Genomic DNA, 27576 nt, shown 5'->3' with positions numbered 1-27576 from the left:
ATTACACATTGTTTTTTACCATATTGTTATATAATGTATCATTATTGTATTTCATTTGAACATTTGTGTGAATACAAATTAAAAAAAAAAAATTAATACTATAATGTTATTTAATATTATTATTGTTATTATAACTACTGTATACAAAACTACATCATGTTAAATAAAAGACAAAATACAGAGGGGTCATTTATTAAGTTATTATTTATTTTTATCTTTATTATTGTACTTATTATTGCATGTGGAAAATATTTTTGTATGCTTTTAATTATTTTAAATATTTAGTTTATTCTTTGAATACAAAACTCCGTTAAAAAATTATAAAAAATAAGAAGAAAATGTAAAACAACTAATAGACTCTTATTGTGAAGGCCCCGGTTGTTGCCGGTTGGCGCCCCCTGTCGACGGTTTCGTGCAGCAGCAGCTCCGGCTGACCGTCTTCTCCTCCAGCAGCAGCGGCTCCGCTCTATTCCCGGAGAGACCGCCTCCATTTTACCACCGACACCCGGCGCAGGAGCAGCGGCGCGCAGCGGACTCATTGTCCGGCGGAGGGACACGTTTCTGCGGGAGAATCCTCTCACTGACCCCTCCCCTCATGGCTTTAAGTCCTCGGGTCTGATTCACCCTTTTTTCTCTCTCAGATGGCGGCGCTGCGGCAGCACGCAGCCGGGCCGGAGGTGGATTTGTGAGGATTTAGCGAGTATTTTTTCTGCGGTGAAATCTGCTGATTTAGCGGCGGAGAGGCGGAGGAGGATCGAGCTTCTGGTGGTCAGGTACCGGCTTTATTCTAATTGGGTTTATTTATTACGGGGCTTTGGTTTATCATAAGACGGCTTTGTGTGATCTCCTCATTAGCCGCTGACAGGCCGCTAATCAACCCGCTGGTGCTATTAAAATATATATATATATATATATATATATAGAGAGAGAGAGAGAGAGAGAGAGAGAGAGAGAGAGAGAGAGAGAGAGAGAGAGAGAGAGAGAGACAGAGAGGTATAATCAACCCGCTGCTGCTATTACTATATATATATATATATATATATATATATATATATATATATATATATATATATATCAAATCAACCCCTGCAGCCTGTCTCCTGCGCGCTGTGTCCATCCGGACCGAATCCATCCATCCAGCCTCCGTACGGCTCCATTATATAATGTGTGCGCAGAGGACACCGAGCTGTCCATCCGTCTGTCTGCAGCTATAATGTGAATTCACCTCTGACCGACCGACAGACGGACGGACGGTCTGTAACTCCAACACGCGTCACGTCGGTTAATCGCCTCTTTAGTGTCGCGGTCTGTGACTTCGTGTCCAGGCGGCAGCGATGCTCCCTCAGGCCGCAGGAGGTGTCGCTCAGGCCGGACTGCAGGTGCAGCAGAGGGCCGCTGCTTCATCCGGAGAGCCGTGAAATAAAGCTTCAGTATCAAACCGTAACAGAAACGCACACTGTAGTACACGCTGTAACACACACACACTCACAGTAACACACACATTAACACACACACAGTCACACACCTCTGGTTTGTGGTAACATGGAGCCCCTGGTATGTGGTTGGTAGGGGCCCCTGGTCTGTGTCCTAGGTGATGTCTTTAAATGTGTTGTTTCCAGTTATCTGGATCAGAAGTGACTTTCATGATTTTTTGATCCACATAGATGATCATTCTGTTGATTGATTAGTCGATGGTGAAGCTGCACAACAAATGGATCAATAATCAAACTCAATACATATTTAAATCTCATCAGTTGTCAGATTCGTCCTCATTTCTAAAATCATCTTCTGATGACTTCACCGTTTATATTTGAATTGTGATCGTCTGCCTTTAATACAGACATGTGTATTCTTTACATACGATACACATCTATTTATTTTATTGATCATCTTCATGTTTGATCTGCACTAAATATCAGATCAATAAATGTCTTCATGTCATCACAAAACCAGACGTCATAAGAACAACTGAGCTTTAGTGGAACGACTCATTTTTTCTGAGAAAACTAACATAAACATTAAATGAGATTCTTAGTGGACACAAACTAGAACCGGTCCTCAGAGGTCTTGTGAACGTTGTCTCTCAGTGTGATGAGGACAGATGGAGGTCTCTGATGTGGGTTCAAACTGGGTTCAGACGCCTGTAGCCGGCTGATAAGGCCTCCAGTGACATCAGAGTGAAGGAGGTTGTCTTCTCAGTGCAAAACGTGACCCTGAACGTGTCAACAGGTTTCACTCCACTCCTCTTCTGTGGTCTCTGGAGAGACGAACATTAACCGGAGACCTGAGGCCTCGAGAAAGTAAACTAATTAATCACGAATATGTCGTCTGTTCTCTCTGTTCTCTTTATTCTCTCTGGGCTACAGACCCAGGAAGCAGCAATAAGAGGGTTTCTTTTTTTAGCTCCTGAACATTTTGTTGTTTCTTCACTGAATCTCCTGAAACTATTAATGAAGCTTCACCTGGTTATTTAAGACTAGGACTAAACAATCAGGGGCTAGTGGAGGTCTTAGACCAGGCTAGGCTAAATGCTAGCAGAGTTCTGGGGAGGAAGGCGGAGCTTCAGCAGCTGAATATAGAAACAATCTGACCGATACCTCCTGGATTACAAGATAACGGATGGAAACATTTTCTCTATGTTGAACTCTTTGAAGCGAGATACAACATTGATCTCTATGGTTTTATGGACTCAGAGACTGTAGAACCAGAACTAAAGTCATGGAGTCAGTGAGGAAACCGACACCAACACTTAAAGGAATCATGGTGTTCATGTGTTTCTTTTAATGACAGCAGTCAATATAACAACTGGACTATTATTTGAACTGTACATTGAACTAAACATCAGAACATTTCTTTTTATGACAATTATCCACAAAGTGTGCAGCTTTTGTCACTGCAGTGTATCTTTCTGGGCTTCTGGAAGAACATTTCCACAGCCTCTTGATATGTATTTATGCATGTATTTATGTATGTATGTAATGTATTTATTTACTTACTGACTGACTGACTGACTGACTGACTGACTTACCAAGACTTACCAAGATCAGTGTTGTTCAGCCAGGGGGAGTATTTCCCCTCTGACAGTCAAGCTGGGTCAGAACCTGTCATCCAAGGTGACTGGACTTTTGCTGCTTGTGTGTGTGGGGGGGGGGCAGGGCGTGCAGCCCTTGGGCTGTTGTCTGTACTTGGACCCGGAGCAGGAGAGCAACTGTTTCCATCTTCACCACATGGGAGCGTTTAAAAAACACTTTTCAGGTGGTTGACGCGACATATTTTACGGCGCGCACTCTCTGTCCGCTGGTGTGTGTGTGTGTGTGTGTGTGTGTGTGTGTGTGTGTGTGTGTGTGTGTGTGTGTGTGTGTGTGTGTGTGTGTGTGTGTGTGTGTGCGCGCGCGCGCGCGCATCGGGGGCGCCCCCCTAATAGAATGGTAGGGGAAACTGGATGCATGTTGTGTGTGTGTGTATGTATGTATATATATATATATACACATACATACATACATACATACATACATACATACATACATACATACATACATATATATATATATATGTACATACATACATACATACATACATACATACATACATATATGTATATACATATACATATATGTATATACATATACACACGTAATTTTCCATAACCCTTGTGAGGTTTAAAGTTAGATAAACGCCGCTTCCTGTCGTCGTCTCTTTGTTCTCAGTGCGACGTGATGTAACGATGACATCATCATTCGGAGCGCTGTCACTACGGTTTTGTAGCAAACGTTCGCCGAGACGTGAAAACTGGGTCAGGAGCTGTAGTCGGGGGTTACCGTGGCAACGGGATCAGTAGGTCACAGAGGAGGAAGCCCTATGCTGCTGCATGCTGGGAAATGTAGTCGGCTCTGAGGCTTCTCGGTGAAACACCAGTTAATGGTCTTTATTGTTTGGGGGAAAATTAATTATAATGAATCAACCTTATTGATCTGTTGAAGTAGAACCAGAAACATCTTAAGTTCTGCAGGTATTTGGTTATAAAGTATAAAGTACCTGATGATGAAAGCTCAGAGGATCAATGCAGTTCTTATAGTTCATCCTGAGGGAAACATGAACCATGAACAAATACAATCACAAATTCTCCTCAGAGGTCTTTAAAATCTGTACAACATACAACATCCTCTGTTCTTAGATCCTCACATCAGAATTATATCACATAATAATTACCTCAGAGAGGTGAACAGAGGAAGCTCCCTCTATCAGGATGGTCAGAAGTCAATAGATGTCACATGTAAAGAATGGAAAACAATATAATGACAACATAATCAATGCATATGATTCATATGAGAGTAGTAACAGCAGTAGTAGCACTAATAATAACAGTGATGACTGCTAATAACAGCAGCATTGGATACAATAGAATAATTATGATAATAAAAGCAGTCTCAGTAATAGTAATGTGACTAATAATAATAATAGTAGCAGTGGGTGTCAGGCAGGATCAGGGTCCAGATAAAACCACAATCCATTAAAACCTGAGGAGAGAAAACACAAAGACTCTGAGGAAGAACTTATTAATGTGCATTAATGGGACATGAATATATACATATGAGAGGAGGAGAGAGGAGCTCAGTGTATCCTAGGAAGTCCTCCGGGAGACTAGGTCTATAGCAGCATATCTAGGGCTAGTCCAATGGCAAACTTGAACTATAAACCTGAGACCTAACTATGAACCTGAACCAGCCCTAACTATGAACCTGAACCAGCCCTAACTATAAGCGTTATTAAAGAGGAAAGTCTTAAGTTAAATGTGGTGAGGGTTTCTGCTTCCCAGACTGAAATAGGAAGCTGGTTCCACAGAAGTGGAGCTTGATACCTAAAGGCTCTGGTTCCTGTTCTACTTTTTGAGACTCTAGAAACCACAAGTAACCCTGATTATGTCAATTTCACAATACGGTCTAACAGAATAAAGTGTGGCTGTAAACTGACTGGTTGGAGGCGTTGAGTTTAGTTCTAGTAAACGGGTCATTGATTAGCTGACTGATTTCTGTCCCCCCCCACCCCCCAGGTTTTTCTGCAAGGATGCGACAGTGAGCGATGCTCACAGTGCTGATCGTTACCATGGCCATATTCGGCGGCGGCAAGGCGTGCGGCGGCCGAGACAACTGCTCCACCCACAGCGGGTCCAAAGACTACTGCTACTCGGCTCGCATCCGCAGCACCGTGCTGCAGGGACTGCCCTTCGGAGGGGTGCCCACAGTGCTCGCCCTCGACTTCATGTGCTTCCTGGTGAGTTGCTGCACATGCTCAGTACGGCACACGAGCGGGGGGGGGTGGCTGACTAATCCATTCTGACACAGACAGAAATAAATAATTAAATTACAAAGAAATATAAAGATAAGTCTTCAAAAGCTCTTTAAAAAGTGTCGTGTTGGATCCGGAGCTGCTCTGGTGTTGCATTGTGGGAGCTGCAGAGTGTGTGGAACGTTCACTGACTGTAGGAAAAATCGATAACTGCAGCTTCATGGATCGACCCACATAAGGCTGTTCCATCCAGCGGCATCAGGTGCTCTCTAACAGGCAGTCCTCCTCTCTCTTCTTCTGCAGGTGCTGCTCTTCGTCTTTTCCATTCTACGTAAGGTTGCGTGGGACTACGGCCGCCTGGCGCTGGTCACCGACGCCGACAGGTAAACTCAACTTTAGCAAATAATGATGTCATACAGCTGGTGGTTCCCAACATGTGGGTCGGGACCCGTCTGAGGGTCACAGCATGTATAACTGGACACGTTCCTCCAAAGATTCAGCTCTCAGCTACACCGACAGTCGGTTAAAGGGCCGGTGTGTTCTGGAGACATCTAGTGGTGAAGTCACACATTGCAACCAACTGAAACTTTCCGTGTGCAGAACCAAGATTCTCTCTAGAGTCTGTGTTTGGTTTGTCCTTTCTGGGCTGCTGTAGAAAGATGGCGGCTGGCTTTAAATGAAACAATTCTTATCTTCAGGTGATAAACATAGTAAATAATATGTAGAAACACTGCTCCTTTAAACTGTCATCAATAACAAGAGATGACTTGTTAAGTCAGGTGACCCTCAAACAGGTATTCACTGACCTTCTTCTTCTGCGTAAAACAACAAAGTCAACCAAAAACCTCTCAGAGAGGAAGTTTCATTAGTAAAACATCCACCTGGTTGGTTCTATTTTCTTCATTTGACAGATGTTTGTGAACAGATGTTTGGGGGGGCTGTGGCTTATGGGGTAGAGAGGGTCGTCCAATAACCACAAGGTTGGCGGTTCGATCCTTGGCTACTACGTGTCCTGTGTCCTTGAGCAAGACACTGAACCCGACGATGCTCTCCCAGCAGCTTATGATTCTCTTTCTGTTTCCACCCTGAAGACTGAAGAAGCGTCTCAGCAGCCTGGAGGAGCAGGAATAGTATGTCCTCCTCTTCGTCCTCCTCCTTCTTCTCCTCTGGTTTCATTAACAGGGTTCTGCTCTCTGATTGGTGCTCTAACAAGACTTCTTTTCACTGTGTGTGTATTGGTATGGAGGGTTGTTGGTGCCACATGTGTTACAGGGTACATCCCAAGTCTCTCATTTGTCATTTCCTCGATCCTCGAACCGGAAGTTGTTCTGCTCCTCCATATTGACAGCCGTTCCAAAGCTCTTATTTCTGCTCTGAGGAGCGAGGAAAGAGGAGGGATCTCTGACGATACATGACCGAGGACGCACGAGAACAGGCTTCCAGAAAGTGTTTTAACGGCCGACACGCCCCCTCTTTGTTCATCAGTAATGTGATTGGACGCTGCAGCTGATCGGACTGACTGACTGAGTTTAACACTAGAGTGAAGACAGTTACGTCTATAACTCTGTAAGTCATCAAAAGAACCACAAACAACTTTCTTCATTTATTAGAAAGATTTGTCTTTTCATGATCTGATATTTCTCTCAATAACTTTTATTATGGAAACAATTAAAGTGAGAGAGCTTTTTACATCGTTGATCATCATTTCATTCAGTCACATGAGTCTGATCATTCAGAGGGTTTCATGAGTTTTATCATTTAAGAGAAACCATAATCATATTCTGAGTTATTTAATAATGATTTCACAATCTGAATTTCAAAACGTACAGAAGCAAAAAAATCATAAATAAGACAAACGCATTCCATCGGTAGAACTCGGTCCTGCACTTAAAAGAACACAGTATAAATACCACAGACTGTGTATAAATACTCAATACAGTTTGTTAAACAGGTAACAGGCTACAGAGTGAAAACACCTCAACTCTGGCAGTGTCTTTATTAGTTATTAGTATTATTAGTTTCTATTATTAAGTACAGTGATCATGTGAACAGACACAAACTTATAAAAAGTCTCTCCAGCTGTTAAAGCCGACTGACAGCTGATCCAGATGTGAACAGCTGTTATACGCCATCATCAGAAACAGACGTCGCTTCACGTGACGATACAAAGGAAAGGATGTCTCATTTCTCTCAAAACATATTTCCTCATTTCCTCTCTCCTCGCATGGTTTCCTTGTGTCTCTCCATGCATCCCTGGTGGGAGGGACTAAGACACAAGGAAAGGACGCAAGTGAGGGAAACGGGGATGCAATTAGGAGACTTGGGATGAACCCTCTGTCTGTAGAGGTGAAATGTACGGAGGAGCTCTGGTGCCCCTACAGGACAACAGGTACTATTACCTGTCTACCAGCTCATCACAAGCACGCAGTTATTACATTAAAGTGTTTGACGTGTCGATGACATCACTGTGACATCACTGCAGCAAAGAGAAAGTTCTCAGGTTCACAGCTAAACTTTCATATTACTGTTGCAAAGTCTAGCAGACTGTTGACCCTAATCCCAGACCACCAGGGGCCGCAGAGCCTCACTCTCTGTTGGCTAATGTGATGCTAGCACATGTGATGCTAACAGATATCATGCTAACAGAAGTGATGCTAACAGATGTGATGTGAACAGATATCCTGCTAACAGATGTGATGTGAACAGAAGTGATGCTAACAGATATCATGCTAACAGAAGTGATGCTAACAGATATCATGCTAACAGAAGTGATGCTAACAGATATCATGCTAACAGAAGTGATGCTAACAGATGTGATGCTAACACTGCTCCAAACTTCCCATGTTTTAATGTTAATTCAGCTGGAGACGAGACAGAGATAACTATGAACCGGTCCAAAGGTAACAGGCTGTGTGTGTTTGTAGTGTGTCGTCAACCCTGTGACCTGCTAGCTAGCTAGCTAGCTAGTTAGCGTACCCAACACAAACAGGTGGAAGAAGTAGGTCCCTTACGTATGTAACAATTAGTCAGCATTAGCTTTGCTAAGTTTGGGACTTTTTGAAGTGTGGTTGTATGTAAACTCCCGTGTTCTGAAAGCTTAAATGACTGATTTAATGAATGGAGTCTTGTGGCTTTGAAGAGAGCGTCTGTATAAATAAAGTTTTATTTCAACACATCTGGAAACACCCTCACAGAAGCAGGTTGATGTTTGCTTTTCCACTTCCTGTTAGCTCCCTCTGTCTTCAGTGTTCAAATCCCAATGTCCTCCCTAAACCCTAAGCCCTGAACCCTCAAGGATTTAATTTACGTCACCTGGTAAGTGGTTGAGTGTGAGAGGCTGCAAGGGCTTGAAATGGTATAAATATGAATGGGACAGCACTTTGCTGCAACATATCACGTTACCATGAAAATGACAAAAAAATATGATGTATAGTTGTGTGTATTTATTTTATACTTTGTACTCCTGATTTGAACGTCTTCAGGCTCTTTCCTCACAAGATGAGGTCATTTCATATCATCTATTTACTTGTTTTTGTCAAAACATCTTCGATGACAAAATCAAATATTTGATGAATAAATAAATAAGTATCTGATTTCAAGTTTATTTTTTGTTCCTTCTATAACCCTTAATGTTTCTGTGTAAATATAATAAGACAGGCTGAACACACGTGAGCCGTCCTCTTTGTTTACCTTTTTTTTACGTCTCCATGCGTCCACTGGTTACCCCGTGTTTAACGTCACGTTGCTATGACTTGTGGGTAATTCCCTTAGGCAAAGTCAGCATACCATGCTGATTTACGGAAAGGGTTCATAAACGGCTCAAAATGTCTGCCAGAGAGCCTCAAACACTCGACGATTTGACAGTGGGACATCCCTAAACCCTCACGGACTTCGCGACAGCGCGCCTCAAAGTCTGTGAGTCCGTAAGGGGGGACATTGGGATTTGGCCAGTGTCTCAACTCAGGGGTCCAATCAGCTTTCAGATGCAGAGGTCAGAGCGGCTACATGCTAAGGGCTAACAGGTCAGCTGTTAGCATGTAGCCGCTAACAAGTCAGCTGTTAGCATGTAGCCGCTAACAGGTCAGCTGACTACTTCCTGTTTGTGTCCACAGTGTTGCCTCGGCGATGCACTCGGAGACGCCCGACCGCTACGAACGCCTCACCTCCGTGTCCTCCTCCGTCGACTTCGACCAGAGAGACAACGTGAGGACTCATCACTCCTCCTCTTCACTGTCTCCTTCATCACTCCTCCTCTTCACTGTCTCCTTCATCACTCCTCCTCTTCACTGTCTCTTCCTCCATCAGTCCTCCTTCGTCACTGTCTCCTCTTCACTCCTCCTCCACAGTCTCCTTCATCACTCCTCCATCACTGTCTCCTCTTCACTCCTTCTTCTCACTGTCTCCTTTTCACTCCTCCATCACTGTCTCCTCTTCACTCTTCCTCCATCACTCCTCCTCACTGTCTCCTCCATCACTCCTCCTCTTTACTCCTCCTCCATCACTGTCTCCTCTTTACTCCTCCTCCATCACTGTCTCCTCTTCACTCCTTCTCACTGTCTCCTTTTCACTCCTCCATCACTGTCTCCTCTTCACTCTTCCTCCATCACTCCTCCTCACTGTCTCCTCCATCACTCCTCCTCTTTACTCCTCCTCCATCACTGTCTCCTCTTTACTCCTCCTCCATCACTGTCTCCTCTTCACTCCTTCTCACTGTCTCCTTTTCACTCCTCCATCACTGTCTCCTCTTCACTCTTCCTCCATCACTCCTCCTCACTGTCTCCTCCATCACTCCTCCTCTTTACTCCTCCTCCATCACTGTCTCCTCTTTACTCCTCCTCCATCACTGTCTCCTCTTCACTCCTTCTCACTGTCTCCTTTTCACTCCTCCATCACTGTCTCCTCTTCACTCTTCCTCCATCACTCCTCCTCACTGTCTCCTCCATCACTCCTCCTCTTTACTCCTCCTCCATCACTGTCTCCTCTTTACTCCTCCTCCATCACTGTCTCCTCTTCACTCCTTCTCACTGTCTCCTTTTCACTCCTCCATCACTGTCTCCTCTTCACTCTTCCTCCATCACTCCTCCTCACTGTCTCCTCCATCACTCCTCCTCTTTACTCCTCCTCCATCACTGTCTCCTCTTTACTCCTCCTCCATCACTGTCTCCTCTTCACTCCTTCTCACTGTCTCCTTTTCACTCCTCCATCACTGTCTCCTCTTCACTCTTCCTCCATCACTCCTCCTCACTGTCTCCTCCATCACTCCTCCTCTTCACTCCTCCTCCATCACTGTCTCCTCTTTACTCCTCCTCTTCACTATCTCCTCTTCGCTCCTCCTCCATCACTTTCTCCTCTATCACTACTCCTCTTTACTGTCTCCTCTTCACTCCTCTTCCATCACTGTCTCCTCCTCCATTGCTCCTCCTCCATCACTGTCTCCTCTTCACTCCTCTTCACTGTCTCCTCTTCACTCCTCCTCCATCACTGTTTCCTCCTCCATCACTCCTCCTCACCGTCTCCTCCTCCTCCTGATTTTCTGTGTTCTCCTGCAGGGTTTCTGCTCGTGGCTGACAGCCATCTTCAGAATAAAGTGAGTACCATCTAATGTAGTAATAATTATAATAAAGATAATATTCATTTTTATATTGAGAATTATAATAATATTAATATTAATAATAATAATGATGATGATATCTGCAGAACTCTAAGCTGGTTTGTGTTGACCCGTCTCCTCCTCTTTTTTCTCTTCCTCTTCTTCTCCTCCTCTTCCTCCTTCTCCTCCTACAGAGATGAGGAGATCCGTGAGAAGTGTGGTGAGGATGCGGTCCACTACTTGTCGTTCCAGCGTCACATCATCGGTCTGCTGGTCGTAGTCGGCGTTCTTTCTGTCGGCATCGTTCTGCCCGTCAACTTCTCCGGAGACCTTCTAGGTGAGAATGACCAATCAGGAGAGAGCAGAGGACTTTACTCTGTGACCCTCTGTCTTTCTGAAAACAGCAGAAAATGTTTGTCAATGTCTGAAATGTGAGTTTTAAAGGAACAGTGTGTAAGATTTAGTGACGGCTGGTAGTGAGATCCTCCCAGTGTCTCTTCTGGGCTGCTGTAGAAACATGGCGGTACAAGATGGCGGACTCACTACATAGATATAAATATCTTTTTCTAACGAAAACACTGCAATTCTTTGTTTCAGGTGATTATACACTAATTAAAACATTGTTATGAATATCAAATTCCATTCTAAATGTTTCACACTGTTCCTTTTAAACAGTTTATAGGTTAAACTCTTCACACAGTGTTCTCTCCTTATGTCTGATTGGTTTTAGTCAGAATTATCAGTAAAGATGCTTTCCTAAGCCAAGGAGTCCCCGGACCCCCTTCTAAAGAAGGTAACAGCAGTCAGATCAGAACTGTAGGTCTGTGGATCTGTAGGTCTGTGAGTCTGTGGGTCTGTGAGTCTGTGGGTCCGTGGGATTGTGGATCTGTGGGTTTGTAGATCTGTAGGTCTGTGGATTTGTAGGTTGTTAGGTCTGTAAGTCTGTAGGTTTCTGGGTCTGTAGGTTTGTACATCTGTACGTCTGTAGGTCTGTAGTTCATTAGGTCTGTAGGTCTCTGGGTCTGTAGGTCTGTAGTTTGTTAGGTCTGCAGTGTTTCCTCTAGGTTTACAGCTTTGGGGCGGACACCGACACCAACACTTAAAGGAATCATGGTGTTCATGTGTTTCTTTTAATGACAGCAGTCAATATAACAACTGGACTATTATTTGAACTGTACATTGAACTAAACATCAGAACATTTCTTTTTATGACAATTATCCACAAAGTGTGCAGCTTTTGTCACTGCAGTGTATCTTTCTGGGCTTCTGGAAGAACATCTCCAGAACCTCTTGATATGGGAAGTCAGAACCAACTGGCCCATTTATCGAGATCCGCATGCAGGCTGCAAGATGGTCTCCTTGCAGCCCGTTTAAAAAACACAGATATTGTTGTCTGCTTTTCAGGTGGTTGACGCAACATATTTACCGATGCTCACTCTCTGTCCGCTGGTGGGAGTGTGCTCACCTGTGTGTGTGTGTGTGTGTGTGTGTGTGTGTGTGTGTGTGTGTGCGCGTGTGTGTGCGTGCGTGCGTGCGTGCGTGCGTGCGCGTGTGCGCGCGATACAGAGAGCAGAGGACAATTGTAAATGTGCGATCATGTAAAGACAGAAATGACATGCCGTCTGTAAATAAGATAAATAACATGAGGCTGTTTAGTTTGTGTAATGAAAGAACAAGGTGTAGACCTGTTCTATAGGAAAGGAACCTTAAATGACTTCTGTTGTGATCTGGAGCTATATATAAAATAAAATTAAACTAAACAAAATTTACCTTCAATGGGGGGGGGGGGGGTGCGCCCCCCTAGTATAATGGTAGGGGAAACACTGGTCTGTGGGTCTGTAGGGCTGTAGTTCGTTGGGTATGTGGGTCTGTAGGTTTGCTAGATCTGTTGTGCGTTAGGTCTGTACTCTCTGGGTCTGTAGTTTGTTAGGAATGTGGGTCTGTAGGTCTGTAGTTAGTTAGGTCTGTAGGTCTGTATTTGTTGGATTAGTTAATCATATTTTGTGTAAATTAAGTACAAATCTTGGGGTTAGGGTGACTTCTGTTTGTTTTTGTTCCAGAAAACAACGCTTACAGCTTCGGACGCACCACGATAGCCAACCTGAAGTCTGAGTGAGTACATGATGAGTTCCACTGGGGTCATCAGAGATCAATAGATATAAAATAGAGATCAGAGATCAATAGATATCAATAGAGATCAATACATATTGGTATTGTGTGTTTCAGGACCAACCTGCTGTGGCTCCACACCTCCTTTGCCTTCATGTATCTGCTGCTGACGGTCTACAGCATGAGGAGACACACGTCTAAGATGCACTACAAGGAGGACGACCTGGTATGTGGTCAACAACCTTTATCCACTTCATGTGCTTGTGCCACACTTTTCACAATAAGACACATTTATTAGTTTGAAATGTTAATAATTCTTTGAGTGACATGAAAACTCGAAGTAAACAAACATGTGCACTGTGTTGTTTTTATCCCTGTTTCATGACTTGCAGGTGAAGCGCACTTTATTCATTAACGGCATCTCCAAATACGCTGAAGAGAGTCAGATCAAACAGCACTTTGAGTAAGTTCACTGGTCTTCTTCTCCTTCTTCTGGTTCTTCTTCTTATTCTGGTTCTTCTCCTTCTTCTTCTGGTTCTTCTTCTCCTTCTTATTCTCATTATTCTTCTTCTTCTACTTCTTCTGGTTCTTCTCTTTTTTCTTCTCCTTCTATTTTTTCTTCTCCTTCTTCTACTTCTTCTGGTTTTTCTTCTTCTCCTTCTTCTCCTTTTTCTTCTCTTTTTTCTTCTCCTTCTTCTTCTTCTACTTCTTCTTCTCCTTCTTCTCTTTTTTCTTCTCCTTCTTCTTATTCTCATTCTTCTTCTTCTTCTAGTTCTTCTCCTTTTTCTTCATTCTGCTCCTTTAAATGTTTTCAAAAGCCCTAATACCTCTTAAATTTAGTTTTTACATTTATTGACATGATTTATTTTGAATTTGAAACTAAATTAAACTATATATACAAATATATAAATACATGTATATCATTTAATGTAGTTTTTAGTATTCCGGTCAGTAAATGAAGATGTATGTGTAAGTTTTGTGTTCAGTGTTTGTATTTAGTTTTTAATTCCCACTGTGTTATTGAAACATTTATATAACCAGAGTCATTTTATTAATACTTTTGTAGTAACATAAAGTTAAAATGGTTTCATTGTTCTTAGGGTTAGACATTAATAGAGATTTCAAGTCATTTCAAGAACCCACTTAATAATAATGTTCTAATGATATTAAATTATTATTGATCATTGTTCTCCAGACAGGCGTATGAGAACTGCACCGTTCTGGAGGCTCGGATCTGCTACAACGTGGCCAAACTGATGTCTCTGAATGCAGAGAGGTGAGACACAGAGGTGCATGCTGGGATATGATCATTTAAAGGGACATGTGTTTGTTTCATCCACACGTGTTCTGTGTGTTTGTGTTCGTCAGGAAGAAGACGGAGCGCAGTAAGAAGTTCTTCACTGACCTGATGGCGAAGGAACACGTTCCCACGATGATCAACCCGAAACCCTGTGGACACCTCTGCTGCTGCGCCATCACCGGCTGTGAGGAGGTAACGTTGACGCTAATGCTAACGCTAACACTTTTTACGTTTTACCGTAGCCGGTTGAAGTTTTATCGTAGCCGGTTAAAGTTGAGTAAACCTGGTCTGATTGAATGTGTTGGTCCGGGTTAGGAGGTGTGCTGTTAGCCTGTTAGCATGTTAGCATTTGTTCTGCAGGAGGAGGCGGTCAGCTACTACACCAAGACGGAGGCCAAGCTGAAGGAGGAGTACAGGAAGGAGAAGGAGAAGGTCCACACCAAACCGCTGGGCATGGCTTTCGTCACCTTCCAGAACGAGTCCATGACCGCCATGTGAGCCTCAACTCCTTTAACAATAATAACATAACGTTTTGTTTTTGTTCACAATGTTTACTTTAGTTTTTGTAGAATCATTTACACAGCTCCTCCCCCGCCTCCTCTCTCCTCCCCCGCCTCCTCCCCCATGTGACTCCACCCCCTTATGTTTTCACAGTATTCTGAAGGACTTCAACGCTTGTCAGGTTCAGGGTTGTCGGTGTCGTCAGGAGCCACGATCCTCTCACTTCAGCGATGCTCTTCACGTTTACAACTGGAGCGTTTCGTATGCGCCCGACCCGCAGAACGTCCGCTGGTTAGTCCACAAGCTCCACACGCCTGAAACACCAGCAAATACTAAAACCAACGCACCCTCAGCTGACGTGTCCGGGTTTGTTTCTGCAGGGAGCACCTGTCGCTCGGTGGGATCTCCTGGTGGATCCGCTGCTTCATCATCAATTGCATCCTCTTCCTCCTGCTCTTCTTCCTCACCACGCCCGCCATCATCATCTCCACCATGGACAAGTTCAACGTCACCAAGCCAGTGGAGTACCTCAACGTAAGGAACCACAAGCAGCCTTTAGGTTTGAGCGGAACTTTTGTGATGGTTCTTCATCTCTGACTCTCTGCTGTGTTTGTTTTGGACAGAATCCCATCGTCACTCAGTTCTTCCCCACTCTGCTGCTCTGGGCTTTCTCTGCTCTGCTGCCCACCATCGTCTACTACTCTGCCTTCTTCGAGGCTCACTGGACCAGGTAACCAGCTCCTCTTCAAGTACTACGATATAGTATTAGTGCTACAATTCATACTACAGTTGTTCAGACTTTTGTGGCAAGTCCAATTTTAAGTCTTAAATTAGTCAAGACAAGTCTGAATGTCCACGAATGTCTCAAGTCAATGAAGACACGTCCAAACAAGTCTCATGAAAACCTTTAAGACATTTTAGAGCCAGTTGAGACATTTTAAACCGTTTCAAATCTTCATCTCAAATTAAGTCGAATGACAAAAACCAAAGTCAAGCAAAGTAAACTTGAAATGAGCCCAGGTCAGATCTCAAATTCGTAGAGTCTTAATTAGTCCAGAAGGAGGTTTGGTCCAGTAAGTCAAGTCCAAGTCAAGTTTCAATAATGATGAAACAAGTCCAAATGGTTTTATATCACGATTGAAATCATCGTTAACACACAACCATCATTATGTGACCATTGACCATAAAATACTAAACAAAAAATATTTTATTTCATCTTTTGTATGATGTAATGTTTATGTACCTGTCGGAATTACAACATTTGATGACACCGCCCAAGAACTGCTGACCCTGATTTGATGTTTACTTGACCCTGAGTACACCTAAATAACCCTGAGTTGGACCCTGAGTTGACCCTGATCTGACCCTGAGTTGACCCTGAGTTGACCCTAAATGACACTGATCTGACCATGATCTGACCCTGAGTTGACCCTGATCTGACCCTGATCTGACCTCCTCTGTGTGTCTCCAGGTCTGGAGAAAACAGGACGACGATGCATAAATGTTACACGTTCCTGATCTTCATGGTTCTGCTGCTGCCGTCTCTCGGACTGAGCAGGTAATAGAACACGTTGCTGTGATGACTCTGAGTGATGACCGTGACCTCACTGAATCCTCTCTGTTCTACAGTCTGGATGTTTTCTTCCGTTGGCTCTTTGATAAGAAGTTCTTGGATGATGCCAAAGTCAGATTTGAGTGAGTCACTTTTATTTTCCAGCATACAACATGTTTCTCCTCATTGACACTTTTAAAATTTTAAGTCCAGATTTTTTTAATCAAATAAGAATTTGATTTTTGTGCAATACATTTTAGAATGTATAACAGGACTTAAACATTGTAAAGCCTGTGCTTCCTGTTCTTTATGTAGTTTTATTTTGAAAGGTCAGTAGACGGACGTTCTGCTCTAACAGAGCCTCCGTGTCCCCTTCAGGTGCGTCTTCCTGCCGGATAACGGAGCGTTCTTCGTCAACTACGTCATCGCCTCTGCGTTCATCGGGAACGCCATGGACCTGCTGAGGATCCCGGGTCTGCTCATGTACATGATCAGACTCTGTCTGGCTCGGTCCGCCGCAGACCGACGCAACGTCAAGAGGGTGAGGACGGAGTCCTCTCAGTCAGACAGAGTCTGACAGTTTCTGAATAGACCACTGAGTCCATTATTGTCTCCATGTGGACATAACCCTAACCCTGGATCAGTTGTCTGCCCCCCCCCCACAGTTTAGTGTGATGGACATTGCTGCCTCATGGTGGCGCTGCTGTGGTTCTGTCCTGTTTGAGACATTTGTCTTTGGTCCCTGCAGCATCAGGCCTACGAGTTTCAGTTTGGAGCAGCGTATGCCTGGATGATGAACGTGTTCACGGTGGTGATGGCCTACAGCATCACCTGTCCAATCATCGTGCCCTTTGGTCAGTCTCTTTATATTTATATATTATATATATGTATATCACCTGTGTGACTCTCACCTGTCCTCCTGTAGGTCTCATGTACATGCTGCTGAAACACCTGGTGGACAGGTACAACATGTACTACGCATACCTGCCATCCAAACTGGACAAGAAGATCCATTCAGGAGCCGTCACCCAGGTGGTGGCCGCGCCCATCCTCTGCCTCTTCTGGCTCCTCTTCTTCTCCACTGTACGCACAGGTAAGCCCCGCCCCCAAGTCCAAATCAAGTCTCTCAGGTCAAGTCCAAATCAAGTCAGTTAAAAAAAGTTCAAACAAAACAAATATTTAAAATGAGAAACACAATACTTGGTTTAAAAATCAACAAACATGTACATTAGCTGAATGCTAACTAATGCTAACTGCTAATGTGCTGTCAGATTTCAAGACGCCAACCTCCATGTTCACTCTGGTGGTCCTGATCGTCACCATCGTGGTCTGTCTGTCTCACGTCTGCTTCGGTCACTTCAAGTACCTCAGTGCTCACAACTACAAGGTACTAGAGCGTTCTTTATTTACGCTGCTACAGAAACGTTAGCATCAAAGCGCTCAGTCTCACTCTGTGCTCTTGTCTCAGATCGACACCAAGGAGACCGACGTGGACGCTGTCGAGAACGGACGTCCAGCTCGTCCCTCATCCTCCCCCATCACCAAGTCTCAGGTGGGTGGATCCAATTAACCAGAAGCTAGTTAACAAATTAGCTTGAGCTGTTGAGTTTGTTTGCTCACAAATGATATGTAGTTCCCAGTATTTTTTTTCTTTGGATGGCGAGGTCATGACCTGCCCTACTCTGCTTCTGATTGGCTTACCCAGACATTCTTACCCAAACCAACCAACAGTCAGAGGCAGAGTAGGCTGGGTCATGACCTCGCCATCTAGGAAAAACTAATTTCCTGGGGTTGTTAGCAGGTGGCAGGTGAAGTCAAGCTGCATTCCCTCTAGTGTCCATCAGTGGGCGACTCCTTGTAAACATGAGTTTATGGTCTCAATCTCTAGTTTCAAGTCTTCTTCAATACAGCATGATGTTCATTTAGTACATTATGCTCCATTTAGAGTCAAACAGACCATAAAGCAGGGGATGCTTTAGGGGCGGGGCTACACAGTGATTGACCGGTCTCTACCAGAGACGTATGCAGTGTCTCTACGTCACTCCTCCTCAGTCCTAATATGGTCACTTCCTGTTCACTGGTTGCAAAAAACCCAAGATGGCGAACACGAGGCTTCACAAACCGACGAGTCTGTGGTTGTTAGCTCGCCAACAAGCTAGCTGGAGCTTTTGGGTTAGTTCCTATATTACCTTTGAACCTGATGAGGACGCTGAAGGGAACTCGTTGACTTGTTGTAGACTCTGCCATCTGTCCTGCTGGTTGACCCGTTCGTTGTGATCTTTTGTTTTTCCAGCAGCAGCAGCAGCAGCAGATGTACATCGCTCAGGTGCTCCAGGACCCGAACTCAGACGAGCCAGGCAGTGGCAGCGGTGAGGAGGACCGAGGGTCATCCCAGGACGAGGAGTTGCTCAACGGAGGGAACAGCATCAACGAGGCGGATTTTCAGTCAGGGGAGGACAGTCTGATCGCCAACGAGGTCCACCAGTAGCTGGGGGTGGAGCTAGAGGGAAGGGGCGGAGCTAGTTGAGGGTCCATACACAACAGTTAGAGAATAAAGCTGACTGGAGAATCACTACACACACACACACACACACACACACACACACACACACACACACACACACAGACTGACACGGTTAGCTCCTCCCACTCCCAGCTCGAAGACTTGACCCTGACCTTTGACGCCGGCGCCGGGTCATCCAGTCCTGCACGTCTGTGGAAATTTGATGGACACCAAACTGTCTCCACTAGAAGTCACTGTACATAATCACAAAGCCAAACGTTTTTATTTTTTCTTTCTTTGTTTTTTCTCGGGGTTAGAAGGGCGGGGTTTTAAAAATTCGTGCCTCGGCTGGTTTTCGTTTTGTTCGCACTCGTGTCTTGACTCCTGATCCCACCGCAAGTCGCCGGGACTCGACCTGTTGAGGGGTCAAAGCTGATGCTCACACCGCTGTCTCTTTCCTCGGCCTGGTGGACGTCTCCAAACAAACTCTCACCATCTTCATCATCACCAACTTCATCACCATGATCACCGCCGACATCGGAGTGCTCAACAAGTTGCCAACCACCAGCTCTCGTAGTGGTAGACGCTTCACAGATGCATCGCAGTCTCCCGTCCTGTTCTGTCCTTGTTTGTGGGTTAAACACCTTCATCACCTGGACGTTTGTCTTTTACCTGCCACGGTTTCGTTAAAAGTGCTGTCTGGACTAGGACCCATCGAGGGACTGTGGAGACCATGAAGTTCTCTCTGATCTGTGTCGACCCATCGAGGGACTGTGGAGACCATGAAGTCCTCTCTGGTCACAGCAGCACGTCCTCGGCTTTCTGTTTCACCCAAACTACCTTAAATCATGAATACCTAACGACAGGACCGGGGTGTTTGTGTCTGTGTAGGTTTAGCAACAAAAACTCTTTTCATTCATGCGGAGAACTTTGTGAAGGACTTTGTGAAGAACTTTGTGAAGAACTTTGTGAAGAACTCTGTAAAGACGCTCCAACAGCAGCAGAAGTCCAGATGTTTGAGCTCAGGTAGACGCAGAAGAGCAGCGCTCTTCGTCCGAACCGTCTGAAGCCTGAAGCTGTCGGGACCCTCAAGGGAAGTGTGTGTGTGTGTGTGTGTGTGTGTGTGTGTGTGTGTGTGTGTGTGTGTGTGTGTGTGTGTGTGTGTGTGTGTGTGTGTGTGTGTGTGTGTGTGTGTGTGTGTCGTGCTTCTGTCTTCTGTAAGATCAGTTTCACTAAAAATAAGAACTTTTCCTCCTGAGAGTCTGATGTTTCACTTGATCCATCTCTGTGAGTCCAGTACGTAGGACGTGTTTAGCCTAGCTTAGCACAAAGACTGGAAGCAGGGGGGAAATTTAGCCTAGCTCGTCTGATATTGCATCTTCTTGTTAGTGACCAACATTTTTATTTCTAGGTCCAGCTAGCATAGGGTTAGCTTCTCTTGATTAGCTTTTCAGCTACCAGCTAGTCACCAGCCCATCCCGTAATTAGCTAGGTAGCTAGAAGGTAACTGTTAGATAACAATTCTTTTTCCTCTTCAGTAACCTTTTTTGAATAAAAAAATGTTCAACCTGAGAGCAAAACACCCCGGGGGAATAAACACAATCCAGAGAAGAATCCAGCATACTAGCGTTTAGCATTCTAGCGTTCAGTATTCTAGCGTTCAGCATTCTAGCGTTCAGCATTCTAGCGTTTAGTATGCTAGCATTTAGTATACAGATTCTTTTGCTAGGACTGTTGACGGCTAGGCTAGCAGTTGTCTCCCCCCCCCCTCGCTTCTTGTCTTTGTGCTAAACTAGGCTAATCCCGCCCTGAACCTGCCTCTGCCACACAGATCCAAATATTGTTTCACCTTAAAAGGTTTAAAGAAAATTCAATCCGGTATCTTTTCATGTATTTGAGAATTTCCTCAAACTTCAGCTTCAGGACAGAGTGAAGTTCAGTCGTCTGTTTCCCATAATCCTCGGGGTGTCTGATGATGCGTGCCAGCCGGGGCCGGTTTCTTCTGATTGGTCAGTTTTAGAGGGACCTTAAACGACTTGGCGCTCCTCGTCACGTTGATCTCTGGCTTCAGTTTGTTTATATTCAAAGTTTAAATTCCCCCGTATGCAATTTGTAACGTCCAATCACAAACTGATATTTTCTGAAATGAGGGTCCCTTTAAGAACTTTAAGTAAGTTACTACTACAAAGTTCACGTGTTACTTTAAGATGTTCAATGTCTCGGCTCCGACCCCTAGTGGTCAAACCAAGCGAACACGAGTCACACCAATGAGAACAGCAGCCGTTATTGGTTACCATGGCGACAGGAACGGGAGGCCGACCTTGGCTGGCAGCATCAGGAAGAAATAGTCTCAGCTGTTTGTCGCCCTGAAGTAATGTTTACATCAGTTTATGTTGCTTGTTTTCTGTGTGTGTGTGTGTGTGTGTGTGTGTGTGTGTGTGTGTGTGTGTGTGTGGACACAGCTGGACTATGAAAGCTGGAGCCACCAGGATGTCGTTGTCCGTTGGCTCCACGCCGGAGAACCTGCAGCTGTTTTGTGTCCAGGTGATGTTTTTTTCTTGAGTTGTTTTTTTTGTCCTTTCCTCTTCTTCCTCTCCGGGCGCTCCGGCTCTGATTGTTTGCACACGAGACTGAAAGTGACGGAGAGCTCAAAGCGGATCTGAGTTCTGGATCCGAGAGGTTCAGCTCAGCAGCTCTCAACTAGAAGTGATGCTAACAGAATATAATATTAATAACTATGTTTGTATCAATATGTTTCTACAGGAGCCCAGAGAGGACAAACACGACACTGACTCTAGAGAGTTCATGTTTTCTCTTGGTTGTAATCTGCTTTTTAAGTCCTCGTCTTCAGATGCTTTGATCTCAGATCTCAGAGAACTTGATCGATAAATCCCGATCAATGGAGTCAGGAACTAAAAAATTAAGCAGAAACAACGTTCACTCTGATGTGATGAATCTCTTTAAAGTACCGTTTAGAGTGCTGCAGCTTCGCGGAACTGAAGGTTGAGAGCTGCTTCACTGAGGCCTCGTTGTCGTGGAAACCCATAAAAACAGAGGCGTGTGATATTTTTGTAACCTGCCGACTGAAGTATTTGATACTCAACGCGTTGAAGAAATGTCGATAGCTGTTGTAACATGTGACTAAAGGTTTTTAATAAGACGCTGCTTTTTGCTTTTCTTAGTTTTTTTAATTGTTGCTGAAGTCGTGAAAAAGACGAATGTGAAAAACTGTAAAATAAAATGTGTAAATAGCCGTCGAACTGCAGCGTCTCTCCGACTCCAATCTGATCAGCTATTGGTCCATTTCATGCTTTTAATTTATTGTGACGATATTTATTTCTACTTTGGGTTCCAGGTTGTGTGTACAGTGAAGCGTTTATCTTCTATTTATGTTACTTGATCAATAAAATTGGCTTTCATCTGTCGAGTTGTTCTGTTGTTTGTGGGTGGAGCCCCGTTAGCATGTTAGCAGGTTAGCATCCAAACACCAACGTCATATGAAGAAGACAAACAGTGAAGAATAAAACCAACTTTGAGTCACACGTTTCACTTTATTAGAGAGAATCAGTCCACTTCATATAACCATGAAAACGAGACACCAAGGACACACTAAGTTTCACTCCTCCACCTGGACCTTCTCCTCCAGGACCTTCTCCTCCACCTGGACTGTCTCCTCCACCTGGACCTTCTCCTCCAGGACCTTCTCCTCCAGGACCTTCTCCTCCACCTGGACCATCTCCTCCAGGACCTTGTCCTCCACCTGGACTTTCTCCTCTACCTGAACCATCTCCTCCACCTGGACCATCTCCTCCACCTGGACCATCTCCTCCACCTGGACCTTCTCCTCCAGGAACTTCTCCTCCACCTGGACCTTCTCCTCCACCTGGACCATCTCCTCCACCTGGACCTTCTCCTCCAGGACCGTCTCATCCACCTGGACCGTCTCCTCCACCTGGACTTTCTCCTCCAGGACCGTCTCCTCCACCTGGGCCGTCTCCTCCACCTCCTCCTGAAAAAAAATGATTATCTACATTTTATAGGTTTGGCATAATAAAATATTTTAAGATAAATAACCTGCTGCATGTATGAATGAAAACATATATATATATATACAAATTAACATTATTATTATTATTATTAAAGTTCTTAAAGGAGCAACGTCTCTCATGACTTTTACTTTGACGGGCCAGGCTGTGAGTACTTCCTGTCTCTTTGGTTTGCTCATAAATGTAAACAACGTTCAGAAACCTGGAGTGGAGCAGATCTGTGATCAGCCTCCACCTGCTGCTGCAGCTCCATCACTTCCTGTCGTGCCTGCAAAAAACACAGGAAACAGTTTGAGGTCACTTCCTGTCGTTGGCCAGCGAATCGTGTGACAGACGTTCCAGATGTGACGGACCTGCTGCAGCTGTCTGTCCAGCTGCTGTCGCTGCTCCTGTTCCGCCTGCAGCCGGACGCACATCTGCTGCACCTGAGACCGCACCTGAGTTATTGAAATATTAGCATTAGCATATTAGCTTTTTTTCATTTTATCTTTATTTTGATGTGATTGTGTACGAAACTGTTGTTATTCTTGATAGTTTGGTGACATTTAATATGTATTTCTCTCCATATTATTATGATTAAAATGTTGTTTTTTTCTATGTAGAAGACCATTGTTGAAGAAAAGGCCGTGCGTCCCGTGTCGTGTGTTCACAGTCGTGCATCCAGAGTCGTGCGTCCAGAGTCGTGCGTCCAGAGTCGTGCGTTCACAGTCGTGCGTCCAGAGTCGTGCGTCCAGAGTCGTTCGTTCACAGTCGTGCGTCCCGAGTCGTGCGTCCCGAGTCGTGCGTCCAGAGTCATGCATCCAAAGTCGTGCGTTCACAGTCGTGCGTCCAGAGTCGTGCGTCCAGAGTCGTGCGTTCACAGTCGTGCGTCCCGAGTCGTGCGTCCAGAGTCGTTCGTTCACAGTCGTTCGTTCACAGTCGTGCGTCCAGAGTCGTGCGTTCACAGTCGTGCGTCCAAAGTCGTGCGTCCAGAATCGTGCGTCCAGAGTCACACGTCCACGACTCATGCGTCCAGAGTCGTGCATCCAGAGTCGTGCGTCCAGAGTCGTGCGTCCAGAGTCGTGTGTCCCGAGTCGTGCGTCCAGAGTCGTGCGTCCAGAGTCGTGCGTCCACAGTCGTGCATCCAGAGTCGTGCGTCCAGAATCGTGCGTCCAGAGTTGTGCGTTCACAGTCGTGCGTCCAGAGTCGTGGACGTGTGTGACGGTTCAGACCTGAGCGAGCTCCTCACTGCAGCTCTGGGTGGCGCTCGCCTCCTCCAGCTGTTTCTCCAGCTGAGCTTCCAGCAGCATCATCTGCTCCTTCAGCTGAGACACAACAGACTCGACGTCTTTGGTCTCAGGAGGACGGACCTGCTGAGTGTCTTCCGTCTCCGTCCTCTTCGACTGAACTTCCTCCAGCACCTTCAGCTGATCCAGGACCTGTAGACACGACAGAGAGCTCATAAAGGTACAAATATGTTACAACTATGATATTTAATAAGAGTGCTGATTTAAATAACCATCTGATTCACATCAAAGAGACTTTAATAAGAGAATATGTTATATATTATTACCATTATAATATGTCATCAGAACATAAAGAAACATTATTGTTTGTTTGATCGCCGGTGAAAAGAAAAAGAATAAAACAAAACGAATGAAAGTGCGTTTTAATATTTCATTCATCAGTTCTTTTGACGATCTAAACTCTCTTCATCGTGTGATGAAGATGAAGAGCATCCTCGTCTTCATCGTGTGATGATGAAGAGCGTCCTCGTCTTCATAGTGTACCGTTTGTTTTTGCCGCTCGGCTTCAGACAGTTTTCTCTTCCAGACGTTTTCTTCTTCTTCGGAGCGTCGCTGTAAAGCCTGAAGCTCCGCCTCCTGTCAGAGAACAAAACAACAAAAACTTTTTATTTACATGTTTATTGACATAAGTTGTTGTTGTTTGTTGATGTTGTTGTTGTTGTTCCTGCAGCAGCTTTGTGTTCTGATCAAACTTCGACTGAAAGTGAACAACAAAATAATTTAAGAAACTCATCGACATCATCGAGATATTAAAAATCAAAGATCAAAAACATCTGAGAACATTTCTAATAGTCCATGTCAGCGTTTTTAAGTTTTGTTCTTTATTTCTGTGAAAACGTTCCTAATATCCTGACATTTTTCTGAGTTTTACAACAAAAACAAAAACTTCAGTAAAAGTTCCTAAAAATATTGCGAATTTTTTTCATGTGTCCCTAAAAAAGTTTCTGTGTTCTGAAAAACTTCTTAAACTCTTAAATGAGTTTATGGAAGAAGAATAAACAGAGTTTCTAAACAATGAATCTGAATTTAGCAAAACAAAGTTAGACTTAATTCCTCATGTGAGAAATCATTAAAAATGTTTTATCAAAGAAAGTCCTGAGTTTCTATAAAAGTTGAAAGAAAAGTTATGGAAAATATTTCCAGCTTCTAAAAAACGTTCCTGAGTTTTATGAAGAATATTCTGAGTTTGTTTCTGTAGTTCGTTGGTTTCGTGTTTTTAACACTGAGACGCCTGGAAGTCCAAGCGCAGGGCGTCAAACCTGGAATCCACTTCAGTCTGTACACGTTTTAGACTAAATATTTTTTTTAAGTTTACGGTCATTAAAAACAAAGTTCAGACAAAGATCACTCTGATTGATTTTTAATGAACTGACCAGCTCCGCCTCTCGCTGCTCGCTCTGACGCTCTGAAGTCGTTTTGTCCTTCAGCTCCTAAAGAAGACGATGACACGAAGAAAAGTCTGTAAATCTGTCATCTGTAACTTTATAATAATGAATTAATTAATCAATATTAATAATTATAATTTATAACTAATCTTCAGTTTTTATATTTGGACGCACAATGTGAGTTTGATGAAGTTCGTCTTTGAGCTGCTGAAGTTCTTCCTCCAGACGGAGCAGCTGAGAGTCTTCCTCCAGACTGTCAACAACAAACAACAATAACAACGTCAACAACAATAACAACATCAACAATAATAATAATAAATGAACAGGTGAGTTTCTTACCTTTCAAACGGTTGGTCAGACTCCGTCTCACTTCCTGATTCCTGAAGAAGAGAAGAAACGTCACAAAGTCTCAGGTTTACTTAAACTAAACCTCAGACCTCAGTGTTTAGTTTATTTTATAGTTTATTTTTGATGTCAGACTGAAGGCCTTCACACACCACCTTATGATTTTGTGTCCGATATGGTTAAAAATGTTGTCTGATGTTATTATTATTAAATATATTAACACAAGAAATGAATGGACCTGAATCTGAGTCTTTGAACGCACCATTCTTTACATGTGAGACAAAAGGAAACTTTACTAAAATAATCTGTGATGGATTGACTGTCTGCAGGTTGATGAGCTAGTTTTGTGATGAAAAAGATATTTGCAGACTGATAAAAAAATATATAAAAATGTGAAATCAGACATCAGCTGTTTATATTTGCTATAAATATTTACAACGTCTGTTTTAACTTATAGGATTTAGACTAAACAAGGAGTCTATCTGGTGAAGTTGGCTGGAGTTTCTGAAGGTTCAACTTTAACCACTAACGTTACAGTAAGCTAACATTAGTTTAAACTAACGTTACCCTAAACTAACGTGTGCCTTAAACTATTGTTAGCCTAAACTAATGTTAGTCTAAACTATTGTTAGTCTAAACTAATGTGTGCCCTAAACTAACATTACTTTAAACTAACGTTACCCTAAACTAACCCTAACCCCTAAACTAACTTTAGCCTAAACTAATGTGTGGCCTAAACTAACGTTACTTTAAAATAACATTACCCTAAATTAACGTGCCCTAAACTAACGTTAGCCTAAACTAACATTACTTTAAACTAAGGTTACCCTAAACTAACGTTAGTCTAAACTAATGTGTGCCCTAAACTAACATTACTTTAAACTAATGTTACCCTAAACTAACCCTAACCCCTAAACTATTGTTAGCTTAAACTAACGTGTGCCCTAAGCTCACGTTAGCCTAAACTAACGTGTGCACTAAACTAACCTTAGTCTGAACTAACCTTAGTTTAAACTAACCCTAACCCCTAAACTATTGTTAGCTTAAACTAACGTGTGCCCTAAGCTCACGTTAGCCTAAACTAACGTGTGCACTAAACTAACCTTAGTCTGAACTAACCTTAGTCTAAACTAACCTTAGTCTAAACTAATGTGAGCCTAAACTCACGTTCTAAACTAACGTGAGTTTAGGGTAACGTTAGTTAATTTAGACTAACGTTAGTCTAAACTAATGTGAGCCTAAACTAATGCTCTAAACTAACGTTAGTTTAGGGTTACATTAGTTAATTTAGACTAATGTTAGTCTTAACTAATGTGAGCCTAAACTAACCTTAGCCTAAACTAATGTGAGCCTAAACTAACATTCTAAACTAACGTTAGTTTAGAACTAACATTAGGATCCATCAGGTTTTTAATGTAACCTGTAACCCCACAAATTAATGTAAACTAATATAAGGTCAACATGATGATCTTTGTTCTGTGAATTCAAACGTACGTCTTTCTGCGTCTCATCACCAGCTGCTGCTTCCACTTCCTGTTGCTTCACGCTGAGGACACAAAGAAACAAGAAATAAGACTTAGGGTACATCCCAAGTCTCTTAATTGCATCCCCGTTTCCCTGGGTCTGTACGTCTGTACGTTTTGAAATTGTGACTGTGACGTGATTATTAAATA

At 43.7% G+C, this 27576-nt stretch overlaps 2 protein-coding genes across 4 annotated transcripts in view; one reads left to right on the top strand and one right to left on the bottom strand.

Moving 5' to 3' along the window:
- Positions 1–473: 473 nt before the first annotated feature.
- LOC137866663 (CSC1-like protein 2) lies at positions 474–22264 on the top strand. Of its 3 annotated transcripts, none has more exons than XM_068702709.1 (24): positions 474–773; positions 5051–5271; positions 5590–5669; positions 6378–6416; positions 9399–9489; positions 10836–10873; positions 11071–11213; positions 12937–12988; positions 13103–13211; positions 13378–13448; positions 14181–14261; positions 14354–14477; positions 14646–14779; positions 14940–15077; positions 15167–15320; positions 15410–15516; positions 16258–16344; positions 16416–16481; positions 16717–16879; positions 17087–17192; positions 17264–17431; positions 17610–17725; positions 17807–17890; positions 18635–22264. In XM_068702709.1, the coding sequence occupies exons 2-24, from the start codon at positions 5080–5082 to the stop codon at positions 18824–18826; spliced, it is 2535 nt and encodes an 844-aa protein (XP_068558810.1). In that variant the 5' UTR covers positions 474–773; positions 5051–5079; the 3' UTR covers positions 18827–22264. The 3 variants fall into 3 exon arrangements, with proteins under 3 accessions (XP_068558810.1, XP_068558809.1, XP_068558811.1); XM_068702708.1 differs by having other exon boundaries at positions 475–773; positions 18632–22264; XM_068702710.1 differs by lacking the exon at positions 6378–6416 and having other exon boundaries at positions 476–773; positions 18632–22264.
- A 108-nt stretch (positions 22265–22372) lies between these two features.
- Positions 22373–27576, bottom strand: part of rrbp1b (ribosome binding protein 1b) — a 12780-nt gene continuing 7576 nt past the window's right edge. Inside the window, exons 12-20 of the mRNA XM_068702739.1 lie at positions 27398–27449; positions 25898–25938; positions 25733–25811; positions 25547–25603; positions 24657–24749; positions 24099–24305; positions 23241–23324; positions 23090–23155; positions 22373–22850 (exon numbers count right to left, since the gene is read on the bottom strand). Of these exons, the coding sequence (XP_068558840.1) occupies positions 22458–22850; positions 23090–23155; positions 23241–23324; positions 24099–24305; positions 24657–24749; positions 25547–25603; positions 25733–25811; positions 25898–25938; positions 27398–27449 (1072 nt within the window). The 3' untranslated portion in view covers positions 22373–22457. The remainder of the gene's footprint in view (positions 22851–23089; positions 23156–23240; positions 23325–24098; positions 24306–24656; positions 24750–25546; positions 25604–25732; positions 25812–25897; positions 25939–27397; positions 27450–27576) is intronic.

Source organism: Cebidichthys violaceus, unplaced genomic scaffold (assembly GCF_023349555.1).
Source record: "Cebidichthys violaceus isolate CVI_PGR_0920_01 unplaced genomic scaffold, fCebVio1.0.p SCAF_88, whole genome shotgun sequence".
NCBI classification, from domain to species: Eukaryota; Metazoa; Chordata; class Actinopteri; order Perciformes; family Stichaeidae; genus Cebidichthys; species Cebidichthys violaceus.
This window is presented reverse-complemented; position numbering and strand designations above follow the sequence as displayed.